Raw genomic sequence first — 13,800 nt, 5'->3', positions numbered from 1 at the left:
CACGTATCTTTGGCCATGCTGGCACCTATCAGCATTTGTAGTAATTTCTACAATATGTTGCTGCTGTGCACTGAAGTGTTTTTACAAAGATAAAATTTAATCAAAAATCTTAGTGACCTAGCCTAAGGGGACATAAAAATTCCCCCCCAAATCACACAACAATCACCATATTTCCTATGCTCAAACATACAGACTTAGTGCTACAGGACTAAAATAAGAATCAAAAGCAATGACCCAGGAAAAGTCATTCTGCTGCTCAGTATGCTTTAACCTTCATCTGCTGGACCCTGCAACTTCTTGAAATATTTCTAAGTGAGAAGAGGATATTATACGGTTTTATAGAAACTGTTCATTTCAAACAAACAATGCCAAAGCACAACATACCCAGAAAAAAGTCCACAAATCTCTAGAGTGAGCTAAGTAAGGAAATGTCTTCTGTCAGTGCTATGCATTCAGTAGCAAGACAAAAACCACACAAATGCTAGTACTTAGAGAAGGACCAGTATAAGATACCACCTCTATGTATGAATCATTTTATTGAACTTAAGCTAGTGTTTATCCATGTGGACTTCTGGCAGAATGTATTAATTATTTATAACAAAAATCAATGTAAATGATTCCTTAATCCTTCAATAAATGATCATAACTACTTACTTTTGAAGAAATAATAACAGAACAAGAGAAGCAGCCACCTGCGACCAGAGAAAACAGTTAATTTTGTGTCTTGTCACATTATGTTCTTCTCATTTTCTTTTTTGTTTTGTTTTGTTTTATAATTGTTTGGAGAGAGAGCATTGTAAATGCATGGAAATCAAACTTCCCTGAAGCAAAACCCTGTTACTCCTTCCACAGAAACCATTTAGTGCATCCCACTAGCAAAGCTACATTTAGACTTATATTACAATCAGGCACTCACGTGGCTAAATATTCTGATTTTTTTACCATACTATTAACAAAGGCTTGTTAATGCACTCCAAATGACAAGGAATATTCAGTGTATCCTTTAACATTTATTAAATTTTAAAGGCTAATATTTTAGATGGCTCTAAAAAGGGGAAGGGAAGGGAAGGGAAGGGAAGGGAGGGGAGGGGAAGGGAAGGGAAGGGAAGGGAAGGGAAGGGAAGGGAAGGGAAGGGAAGGGAAGGGAAGGGAAGGGAAGGGAAGGGAAGGGAAGGGAAGGGAAGGGAAGGGAAGGGAAGGGAAGGGAAGGGAAGGGGAGGGGAGGGGAGGGGAGGGGAGGGGAGGGGAGGGGAGGGGAGGGGAGGGGAGGGGAGGGGAGGGGAAGGGGAAGGGGAAGGGGAAGGGGAAGGGGAAGGGGAAGGGGAAGGGGAAGGGGAAGGGGAAGGGGAAGGGGAAGGGGAAGGGGAAGGGGAAGGGGAAGGGGAAGGGGAAGGGGAAGGGGAAGGGGAAGGGGAAGGGGAAGGGGAAGGGGAAGGGGAAGGGGAAGGGGAAGGGGAAGGGGAAGGGGAAGGGGAAGGGGAAGGGGAAGGGGAAGGGGAAGGGGAAGGGGAAGGGGAAGGGGAAGGGGAAGGAAGGGGAAGGGGAAGGAAGGGGAAGGGGAAGGAAGGGGAAGGGGAAGGGGAAGGGGAAGGGGAAGGGGAAGGGGAAGGGGAAGGGGAAGGGGAAGGGGAAGGGGAAGGGGAAGGGGAAGGGGAAGGGGAAGGGGAAGGGAAAGGGAAAGGGAAAGGGAAAGGGAAAGGGAAAGGGAAAGGGAAAGGGAAAGGGAAAGGGAAAGGGAAAGGGAAAGGGAAAGGGAAAGGGAAAGGGAAAGGGAAAGGGAAAAGAAAAGAAGAAAAACGATCTCTTTCCCAGTATTTTCAAAGGCAATTATCCAAACCTTTAACGTTTTTACTCTTGTATTACTGCTCTTTCCAGGTGACACCTACCTTTGACATATCTATTTGTCTGATATTGTTTGGCTGCGAGTTTTACATATTTGTCTACATAATCTATTTTAGCATATTTTAAGATATGGAATTCAACTCTTATTTACTGTGCCCAATGGAAGCTTGTTATCTGTTCTCTGAGTCAGTGGAGATCTTAATGTAGGCCACTATATTTCAGTCTGCCTCTTTTTCTGCTTATGATTTCTTTTCTGTCTAAATATACATAGTCTAAACGTATGTAGACCACTCTGAAAATAATGCCTCCTATTTATTTCCATGGAAACTACAACAATACAAAGAGCACAATTATGCTATTAGATAGAGAAAATTCTCAGCTACAAAACACAACTTTCCAATATAGTCACCAACATTAGCTATGCCCTTTCACAAGCAACAAACAAGAGCTCATAAAAATCTGTATGGTCATCCAGAATGTGGCTTGTATTTGTCACTGTCACTACTGCTGAAATGCATTGCCCACCATCTCAGTGTGATAACATCCATTGTTTGATCCTCATAAGCGTTCAGCAACAGTCAATGAATGTCAGCGGGTGCCATTTTTCTGCATGTAAGAATTCAATGACACATCTCTGCTTTACATGCAGTACCATGTCAGACAGACTTTGTCAGATTGCCAAATGTAAACAAAATGTAAACAAAAAGCAGCAAAATGTAAATGAATATTGGTGGAAAGGTTAAACTTCTACTGTCATAACTCCAACATCTGCCTCTGACACTGTGGAACAATAGGAGGCATTACTTTTGGAGCAGGCCTCATTGTTTCTGGGATCCTCTTCCTGTATATATATATGTATATATATATTTATCTTTAAATCCCATCAGAAGCGTTCAGCTTTCTGCATTATTACACAGTCTTCTTTCATTGAGAGAAAAGCTAATAACTCATTTTTAAAAGCAACTTTTTAAAAGGATTGATATATGTGTACTTGTTTAATTTCCAAGGCTCTATAAAGACATCTTTTCATAGAAAAGGGAAGGTCATTCACCTGTGAACAAGAGACAAGCTCAGGACAACAATTTACAACACAGAATGAAATAACAGGTAATTTGAGTTGGTGGGTCTTCTGTTGTCATGCACTACTACTCATCATTATCTTCAGTGAGCAATGTTCAACTAAACAGTAGAGAAATTATATCCAAAAAATATGATTTTAACATAAGGTGCTACTGATCAATACATGCATCAGCTAATGTCTTGATGCTTTATCCCTTTATACTTCTATCACAAACAACATAATTTAAAGAAACACTGAATAAAAAATGGCATTGGGAAGAGATTTTCTTACCTCAAGTAAGAAGATAGTCACACATAAAATTAGTACAAAAATCAAGCTTTTGTGGATGGTAATGTATCTGAAATAAGTATTCCACGTGGTAACAGTACCCATGCTTTCAGCATCATCAGTAAAGCATTCCTGACAAAGAATTGATAAGATCATAGTTACAATGACAATAGTACCTATCTGTGAAAGTTTCCAACACATGAATGCTGTCATTCATTCTTCTAAATCACATGAAAGCTGTCATTCTTTATGCTGACTCCAAATCACTGAGCTGTAGCATTCACGCTACAGGCGTAGAAAGTTGGAATTTTTTAGCCCAAGGAAGAGAAGGCTCCAGGGAGACCTTATAGTGGCATTCCAGTACCTAAAGGGGGGCTACAGGAAAGATGGAGAGGAACTCTTTATCATGGAATGTAGTGATAGGACAAAGGGATACAGCTTTAAGCTAAAAGAGAGAAGATTTAAATTAGACATTAGGAAAAAATTCTTCACTGTGAGAGTGGTGAGGCTCTGAACGAGTTGCCCTGAGAAGCTGTGGATACTCTATCCGGGGAAGTGTTCAAGGCTAAGTTGGATGGGGCTCTGTGCCGGCCTAATGGGAATTGTCCTCATCCATGGCTGGGGGTTGGATCTGGCTGATCTTTAAGTTTTCCAATCCAAATTGTTCAATGATTCTATGATTCAAATTGTCTGATACAGGCTGGAGAAGGAGATAATGGGTGGTCAAATTAACTTTGCTCCAGCAACACAGTTTAGAGATTATTTGAAATATTCAGACAACACTGAGAGAAACAATGAAGATTTGTCCAGCACTTCTAAAAGTTGAGTAATAGTTAATCAAACCTTATCACACTCCACCACTTCCTGAAGGGGGGTTGTGGTGAGGAGGGGGTGGGCCTCTTCTCCCTGATAAATAATGACAGGACAAGAGGGAATGGCCACAAGTTGCGCCGGGGAAGATTTAGATTAGACCTGAGGAAACATTTTTTCTCTGAAAGAGTGGTCAGGCACTGGAATGGCCTGCCTAGGGAGGTGGCTGAGGCACCATCCCTAGCGCTGTTCAAGAAGCGTTTAGATGAGGTGCTAAGGGATTTGATTTAGTAGTTCAGTGGGTAAGGATGGTGATAGGAGGATGGTTGGACTAGATGATCTTGTAGGTCCTTTCCAACCTAATGTATCTATGAATCTATGAAACAGCAATTTTCTTTTGATATTTATTGAAATGTAGATTATTAATATGTCATTAAAGTAAAATCATATATATTTTATATTTATATTTTAATATTTTATTTATTTTTATTCTGTTCAAAACAATAAAGCAAAAGAAAAAATGGACAGTGCTTCAGCAAATTATGAATTTCGATGTTTCTTCTAGACTTTTTTCCAGATAGCAAACTACTTTAGAAAATTTTCATATCCTGTGAAAATCAACTTTAAAAAAAAAATTAGGGGAAAGAAAAGTATTTCATTATGTAATGTTGTTAATTATAAAAAAGAAATATTGCTTCAGTTATTGGCATAAACTTAATTGTGTGATTTCCATCACATCCATAAAAACAGAGGAAAATCCAGCTTCCTTGTCTGTTATTTATTAGCTAGGCAGTCTGACAACAAGAAGCATTTTTAAGAATTTCAAGATAGTATTTGAGGTTAAAAAATAGTAATGGGTATTTAAAAAAGATATTCCACAGGAAATATTGTATTAGAAATTATAGAGTCAGGTAGAAATGGGCATAAGAATTATATTGCTCAATATAATCACCATATAAAAAAAAAAAAAGTGAAGTCAATCAACACGCACCTTCAAATCCTCTTCATTAATTTCATCAGTTATGTCCAAGATACTGTCTCGAGACAAGCGTCTAGTGTAGATATCTATCTCGGAAGACAGGTTTGTCTGAGGTACCATCGACATTTTCCGAAATGTTGTACTTCCCTTTTTGGAGACATGTGGTCCCTGGTTCACAGAGGTGCCTGTCATCAGGCTTAACACAGATTGCCTCCTCCGAGATTGCAGCATATGGTCAGAGTTTAACATGTTACCTCGAGGTAGACCGACATCTCCTTGTTCCAGGTCAGGTACTAGTGAGAACCTCCTTTCTGGTGAGTCAATGTGGCCATCTTCCAGTCCATTGACCTGTGTCCCATTCTTCTGCATTATTGATAACTTTCTGCCTGCATTAAGTGGGTTAATAATTATGGAGTTCTTCCTTTTGTCATTAAAATCTGATGTTTGTTTAAAAGATTGCTTCTTTATTTCATTTCGTGATCCCATGCTTTCTCCTTCAATGGAAAATCGTCGGAGAGTCTCAGTTATAATTGAATTTCTTCTCTCTGCACTGAATTGATCAAAAGAATCAAATCCCATCAGCTCTGAGCTGAAATCTGGCCTTTGACCCTGAAGTTCAGAAAATGTTCCATAGAAATAGCAGCTTCCCTCATGTAAGATTAATATTTTGTCAGCAATCTTCAAATGTTCCAGTTTTGAAGTAACTAAGATCCTAGTTTTATTGGCCATCAATTTGCACACGCAGCTACAAAAAAAATGAAAGAGTTAAAAATTAGATTTTGTCTTTTCATAATTCAACATTGCTTTTATCTCTTCCATTTTCAATCCATACCTGCCTCCCTGCAAATATGAACAGTCTTGGGTTCTCCCTCAAGCTACAAGGAGGTGGTAAGGCTGGAATGTGTGAAGGATGAGCATTTTTAGTGAAGAAGCCAAAGGAGGGGGAAAAATAAACCATTTTCAGATCAATCCAAAAAGCACAGTTCAACATGAAAATATTTCTCCTCATCTTAGAGTTACTTGGATCTATTAGCTCAGTTTCAAAGCTTCAAATATTTGATGACTGCAAAGTTCATGGATGGTAGTACGTGTCCTGGATGTTTTGAGCTACACTAACAGGACAAGCCAGAAGTCTATGTGTTTGGCCAGCATTCTGTTAATCTCTTGGTCAGTGGACACTTTCAGGTGACCACTCTTTCAGCAATGGAAATTTATTAAAAAAAAGAATAAATTAAAAATATACACTGACAAAGTTGATAAAATTTTTAAACTGAGAGCCCTTCTGGCACACAGATACACCAGTTTTGAAGTGTTTTGCTCTGAGATTAATAGATTACATCAGGTTCCATATGGCCCAGGCAAATGGGCTCATACACAAAGGCCCTCACACACAAAAACTCTATAAAATAACATTCCCCAAATGTATTATTTTGATCACTTCTGTATTTTTGTACTGTTATTAAATTCTATACCAATTAGGAGTAATTAGTTATTGGTTTTACACTAAGCCATTTGATGAAATTCTTAAGAACAGCATTTCAAAACATACAGTACCTCTCAAATATTTCTTTTTCTGTAAAAATGTCTAAATATCCAAAAGGAGAATCCATGAGATACAAATCAGCATCTTTGTACACTGCTCTGAACAGAGAAAATGGAAAGGAAATTAACTTTCACAAATCTTATAAATTTACATAAATATAATTTAAAATGACTGCCTTTACATTTCTAACTCAAAAAGTTTTCTACAGTATCAATATGGACTTGTAGTTCAACAATTAATTTGCTCACAAGAGATTTTTCAGCTAACACTTTCCTTGCTGCAGACTAGATTAAGTACTAAATAAATATTTCATTAATTTCAGTGAAAAGGAATAAATAGAGCTGCTTTTTACATAGGCTTCTCCATAGATCTTTTTAAAGCCTGAATTTTATAGTCCCTCTGGATGTACAATGAATATTTAAATGGTAATTTAGAATCTACTGTAATGTCTTCTGATGTCTGAGGAAATATTACACACACATAAATAAGTGCCTGAAAAGACTTTGGTGCAAGGCTTTAGTTTTAAAAGAAATCTGAGATAAATAGTGAGCCAGAACAAGTGTGCTAGCAAGCTATGAGCTTGCAAGCATTACTTTAAATAGGACTGTACAATATTTTTAGTTGAGAATATGAAATATTATTTGTGTTAAGTCACATGGCTCAATGACACCTAAGCCTCTGGTTAAGAGGGGTTCTTTAGATCAATTTCAATAGAAGTTCTGAGAGACTGCTTGTCTTCCTCTGTCAGTATGAAAATTATGATGTGATATGCATCAGAGTATAATTAGTAAAGAAAATTTGTACAACTTCAATTCAGTACTTTTTCAAGTACTTTTTAATTGTGTTTTAAAATAATTGTGTTAAACAATGTGAAAATATTCAACCACCAGGAGAAATAACTCTCAATATTAGTACATTATGTTAATAATTCAAGTAGCTGTATCAAAAAAATTCCCTGTCATGACTGATTTCAGTGGCCATACATTATGATGAAGTTGCTGCACAATAACAAAAAGCTCATAGTGTTCTTGGCATTTTCATCAGTAAGAAGTATGCAGTTTGTTTGATGGAATAACAGTTGCATTCAGATTATGGCTGTAATTTGCATGGTGGACTTAATTAGCTGTGTTTGACTGATATTGGGGTGCTGGGCCAGTGAGCTAACTCAAGGCCAGTGCACACAGTGTGCTCTGTTCAGGAGCTTTTCTTTCATCCTGTTGCAGCTGCAACACTGACAGTGCTGTTAGAAAGCTAGAACTCAGGCAAGATGCATCTGCTTCTCATTAAAGATCACTGATGGCACTTAGAGAAAGGATTCTGATTTAATATGACTGCATGGAGTACACCATTGAAACTGTAACAACCAGTACAAGCAAATAACATCCAGATTATCTGCAGATGAGTACAACCCAGGGCTGTAATCCTACATTTTCTTCTCAAGCTTCACAGACCTTCATCTGCAACCCACAGACCTGCACACCTTGCTATATGTTGAGTTTAGATCAGAGCACAATCAAAATTTAAAGCAGATAAACGATTGTCTTTGAACATGTAACTGTTTATAAAATAATTATTATACAGCTGGCAATAAAAACATCAATTCAATTATATGACATTACAGTAAATGAGCTGTGATCATCTGAAAAACAACAGACAAGATTACTCAGTGAATCTGAGAAATGTTTTTTTTAAAGTTTGGATGAAAGTCTAAGTGGGTTTAGGTTAGGGTGTTTTTTTCTTCTTTTTCTTTAGTATTCTCTGGAAACTTTGCCCACTTCTTTCTTATCTTACTACATAAAAGAGAAACAATCATATCCCTTTTCCTCTCTTACATATGCTCTATAAATATCCCCACTGAAAGCCTCCTCATTTCAATGAATTCATCTTCTAGACTCAAACAGGCATGCACATGGGGTGCCACTGTGGATCACTATAATGAGACTTCCATCAAGCATTTCTGAGCAAGCCAGTGCAACTCACACTCAGCACAGAAATCAACAGGACTCTTTACACATTATAGCTATAATCCCTGGATTTCTGATGATGCTAAGCAATCCAGCCAAAACATACAGCTAATTTATATGAAAAACATGCTATTCTTCTACATGACTTCAAAATTATCTGCTAACTTTGGAAAGCTAAACAGACAGGGCTAGGCCATTACCCATTGGTGTGAACTAACCATTGCTTTCCACTTATTTCTTGTATGATACAAAAAATCCTAAACCAGTAACAACACTTAGTGAAACATGGCAGGCTTTTTTCAGTTTTGTTATCTACAGGCAGAGAATATGTCATTTACTGGTATATATACTGCTCTGTGTGTCACAGCCAGCAAAGATCCTGAATACTACTTTATTTGTGTACTTATATGGCAAGTGTGCTTTTGATACTCAGAGAACTACACGTGAAGTTCTGAATCTCCCAATGGCTCTGTCTTGCATCAGGAGAAAAACACTCATCTTCAGCAAAGCCAAAGCATGCATTGGCAGCAAATTTTTAAAAGCGCAGATGTATCACAAATGAAACTGCAGAACAAATCTCAGATTTTTTTTCATTTTCTTAAGTTCCTGCCTGGGGTATAGTCAGGTCTTAGCCCACGTGTATTTGTGAACTTAGTCATAACATTTCCCCTATATATAAAACATAGAAATAGATAGCAACATGCTCACCTCGCTAGTGAGATTCGTGCTCGCTGGCCTCCACTCAGAATGATTCCACCTTCCCCCAGCACTGTATAATCTTTGTCTGGGAACTTCAAAATGTCCTGTTAACAATTTTTGTAAAGAATCTGACATGTAATTTCTGTATTCAAGAAATTCAAGCTACAGACCGAACAGAGGCATAATATGCAATACTGCACAGAGATGTTAGACAGAAATTGACATATATACATAAAAGAGCCCCCCATGGGATTATTTTTTCACCTGTTCACATAATCAAAAACGTCAGAGAACGATCTCAAGCTGTAAGATCTCAAGAACAAATACTTGAATTGCTAGATTGCTATAAAAGCAGAGAATGTGCTTCCATATAAAATCGATCCAAGATGTCAATCGTTACAGTTCCCTCTATAATAATGATAAGGAATGCTCTTGCTACTACAGGTGGGAAAAGCAAAAATCAAAGTCTACATCTGAATCCTTCAGACCTCAGAGAAGGCAGTTTCATAAAAAGAAGGCTTGGATAAAATTCCCAGCAGACTGACAGGAATGCAGGCTTGTAAACAGTTTAGGAACCAAGCTCCAACACTAGGGCTGCAAAGTACTTACAACTGTGCTAGATATGAATGTTTTGCCAGTGAAGAAAACATAGAATACCATTTTGTTCTTATGTGAAACAGAAATGGACACCAGCAGAGATCCCTGTGCTTCATTGGCACAGGTGGCCAGACTTTTGAGTAGTAGCATTTTAGCACAGACCCCTGCAAGCCACAGTAAGTCATGGAAACAGATGTGGAGAAGTGCTCATGTGCCCGAATACTGTCTAGCTTATCTGATTTTACAGTTGCTCTCATAAAAAATATTAACTCATCCTGTAAGCCTTATCCGGCCTATGCCTTATGCTATTTCAATAACACTGACGTCACTGTGAGTCATAGAACCATAGAATTATAGTATCTGCTGAGTTGGAAAGGACCCACAAGGATTCTTAAGTCCAACTCCTGCCTCCACAAAGGACCACCCAAAAATCAGACTCTATGTCTGAAATTGAACTCTGGCAGTTGGGAACCACAACCACTGCCCTGGAGAGTCTGTTCCAGTGTCTGACCACTCTCTGGTAAAGAACATTTTCCTGATACCCAACTGAACCTGCCCTGATGCAACTCCATAGTGCTCCCCACATCAAGGAACTTTGTTCAGAGACACAGGCTGGACCACCTCGGGTTCCCAGGCAGTGCCCTGGACAGACTGGGCTTCCAGCACGTAGGGTTGCAAGGCAGCCTTCCCAGCAGGAAGCCCCAAGCCTACCAGATGCACAGCACTGCTGTACACCTGCTCTCACACACAGCAACTGCAACAATTCAAGGCACTCAGAACCATTCATTTGCCTGCACACAGCCATTCCATGAGTATTAGGGGCATGAACATGTCCCAGATGGCCTACTGCTGCTGCTGGAAAAGGCTGGGCCCCTCCAGTGCTTCCTGTTCAGGAACATCCCCACTTTAGAGTCAGAACAGTGACTCAGGCAAAGGAGGGCTTGCCACCTTTCTGTAGATGAAACACTAGAAGAAAAATCTGAAGCATTTTTCAAGGCATTACTATTTATGAAATTAGAAAGCAGATGCCTGGCAAAAGAAACAAGCTTGAGTTATTCTGGAAGCGATCAAAAAATGTGCCCAGTCAGAGAACTAACATAACTTCTGCTACTAAAACAGTGGAAGAGAGGATATGGAATTAGAAAGATGGAGGAAAAAGATAAAATCTTGGCTATGGCAGTGTCAGAACACCTTTTATCTTGTCTATCCCCAGCTAGCAGAGGACTCCTGTTTGCAGCTGTGATATCTGCATAAGAATGGTCAATTCTAGCTCTGCACATGCAATCTGAATCATCCCCCCACGTGAACAGAGAAGTGCTGGGACATACAGTCAGGCTCAGATACCAGGCTGTCCAGACTTCCAGGGCAATACAGTCCAAGCTGAGCTGCTCTTTAGTAGTTAACTAACATTTCACATCAAGTCTGATATAATACAACTGTGATCACCTCTACTGAGATTTTGACTGCTAATCATTCTCTTTTGGATGTCTCAGGCCCCAGGGGTATTGCCGAATAAATAAATAAATAAAAATCATGCCAGATAAATGCTTCCTTCTTCCTCCCCTGTAAATTGCCCTGACCTCAGGAACAGAGTAACAATGCTGCTCAGCCCTGGATCAGTGACAGATTAAAGTCCAGCAGCTCAAAGACTAGAAATTGACTGCCTGATCTGTCAGGAAATGGGAGATTCTCCCAACTCTTTAATTTGATAATAGCATTTACTTCCTGGCTCAGAGGATTCTGACCTTAAAATCAAGAGGCTTTTATGTATGGAAAAGCCATTGCAGGTGATTTCTAAATTATTCTGATGTTAACTAGTTACTTCCCACACAAGCAAATCCCTTTTACTAACTGACATTTGTAGAAAGAAGGATGCAAGAATAGTGCCAACATTTTAAAATCAAAATTATCTGAATGTAATAAGTTTTCTATAGGCCACGAAGTATTTCAAGAGGAGGTATGGAATTCTGGCATAAAGGTTTTTCTGGCATTTAATTGAGATGACCTGCTCAGATCCTTTCCGATTTCACTCTGCGCATAGCAGTCACATTATGTATCTGTACCTTTGACATTTACCTAATATCTTCACCTGGACACTGGGATTTGTGTCCCTGCATACCTAAATATCTGTTTCACATTTCTCCTGCAGCCCGCAATGTTGTTGGTGCCATTGCTGATGCCCGATTCTACCTCTTCTTCCAAAAAACAAAAACAGGTGATTACTGAGCCCAGCACATCTCCCCCTGTCATCAGTGTAAAATTCTAGCCCTACTGAAATTAATTCCAGAACTCCCATTGCTTTATATGCTGATTGGATTTTGTCTGATATATTTCTTTGCAGGTGTGTCAACATGGAATTTTAATCAGACTTCTAATGAGTTCCCCTTCTGTTCTCTTCTACCTTTCACCTCAGGGTAATATATGGCATGGAACAGACAAAGAACTTTTCAGGCTGTAATTATAATAATTAAAAAATGGTTTGTAATTTCTTTCAATGGCGTAAACAGAGTGAAGAAGTCCAATAGACACACAATGTTATTTGTTGGAACATGCATTACCTATTGTAAAAAAGTATGTAGGGCTGGTCCAAATACATCCTTGCTGTCATTTTATGCAGGAAGTGAAATTAAGCCAGGAACAAATCTCATGTAATGATGCTGAACAGCACAAAAAACAGCATACTAATGAAGCATTTACTAGATTTTCTTTAAAATATACATAGGTCAATTCAAAAGTAATGCCTCCTATCTATTTCCATGGAAACTGTAACAGATGCACAGTAACACTATTTGATAGAGCAAATTCTCAGCTACAGAGAACATAGTCATTACCATTTGCTTTGCATTTTTACCAAGGGCTGCAAGTCACACATAAAAATCCTCACCAGCAGAGGTGACCCACTCAACAATTTCACAATTGTTGTGACAGTGTCATTGCTAGAAAAATGTTGCCTACACAGTATGACTTTCATTGGCCCAAACAGATGACAGTCTGAAAGAACCAAATTTGGACTATGTTGTGGATTTTAAAGTATAGTCCAGACAAGACTGACATTGTACTCCACCGTCTTCAAACTGTTATGGGGCCTGGCATTATCTTGGGAAAAGTTATCTTCTCTGTCCTGCCTCTGGAAGTTCGAGCCTTCAGCTTAGTCAGAATCATGATGTAGCAGCTAGAGCTGATGGTTTGTCTGGGTTCTAGGGAATCCAGGGAATTCTAGGGAAGGATCACTCCTTTCCTATCTCAAAAGGCAATGCACATAACTTTATCCATTGAGGGCTGAATCTTGAACGTTTTCTTCAATGGGGAATTCACATTTTGCCTCTTCATGGACTGCCATTTTGACTCCAGCTCATAGTGGTGATGACACATCTCATTACCAGTTACACTGTGATCCAGGAAACTGTCACATTCAGCCTCATACTGATTCAATAAGTCTTGTCAAAATTTAATACAGTGTTCTTTCTGTTCCTGTGTGAGTACTCATGGGCTACACCTGATGCAAAATTTGTGATATTGCAACATTGCCGCCAATGCTTTGATGCTGATATTTAGCTCTGGACACGGTTCCCTAGTCGTAGCCTTCTGATTCATGCAGATGAGCTGATCAAGGCACTCTTCATTTTGTGGTGTGACAGCTGTACATAGCCATCTAGAACATGGCTTGTTTTTCACATCACTGTCACCACTGCTGAAACTCACCACTCACTGCCTCACTGTGCTCACATCTGCTGTTTGGTGTCCATAAATGTTCAGCAAGAGTCAGTGAATGTCAGTGGGTGCCATTTTTGTCTGCGTGGAGGAATTCCATGACATACCTTTGCTTCATATGCACTTTCACATAAGATGTCATTTTGTCAGTGCCCCTCTGCTGCCATCTGTCACACAGTAACAACATGTAGTGGGACACTGGTGGGAAGGTTCTGCCTCTACTGCCATACTACCAACATCCTCCTCTGACATTGTGGGTCTATATCATAAAACAGGAGGCATTACTTTTTGGAGCAGCCCTTGTATA

General features: G+C 39.2%; 1 protein-coding gene across 1 annotated transcript in view; it reads right to left on the bottom strand.

Annotated features, from left to right (window-relative positions):
- The window catches only part of CFTR (CF transmembrane conductance regulator), an 80,426-nt gene that overhangs the window by 30,617 nt on the left and 36,009 nt on the right, over positions 1-13,800 (bottom strand). Inside the window, exons 12-16 of the mRNA XM_065743487.1 lie at positions 9,195-9,289; positions 6,534-6,620; positions 4,992-5,724; positions 3,194-3,322; positions 655-692 (exon numbers count right to left, since the gene is read on the bottom strand). Of these exons, the coding sequence (XP_065599559.1) occupies positions 655-692; positions 3,194-3,322; positions 4,992-5,724; positions 6,534-6,620; positions 9,195-9,289 (1,082 nt within the window). The remainder of the gene's footprint in view (positions 1-654; positions 693-3,193; positions 3,323-4,991; positions 5,725-6,533; positions 6,621-9,194; positions 9,290-13,800) is intronic.

The sequence above is a fragment of the Cyrtonyx montezumae genome, unplaced genomic scaffold (genome assembly GCF_038088225.1).
Source record: "Cyrtonyx montezumae isolate F1298 unplaced genomic scaffold, pur_monq_1.0 scaffold_3, whole genome shotgun sequence".
NCBI lineage: Eukaryota > Metazoa > Chordata > Aves > Galliformes > Odontophoridae > Cyrtonyx > Cyrtonyx montezumae.
Note: the sequence above shows the minus strand (reverse complement) of the source record. Positions and strands in the feature narration are given on the sequence as shown.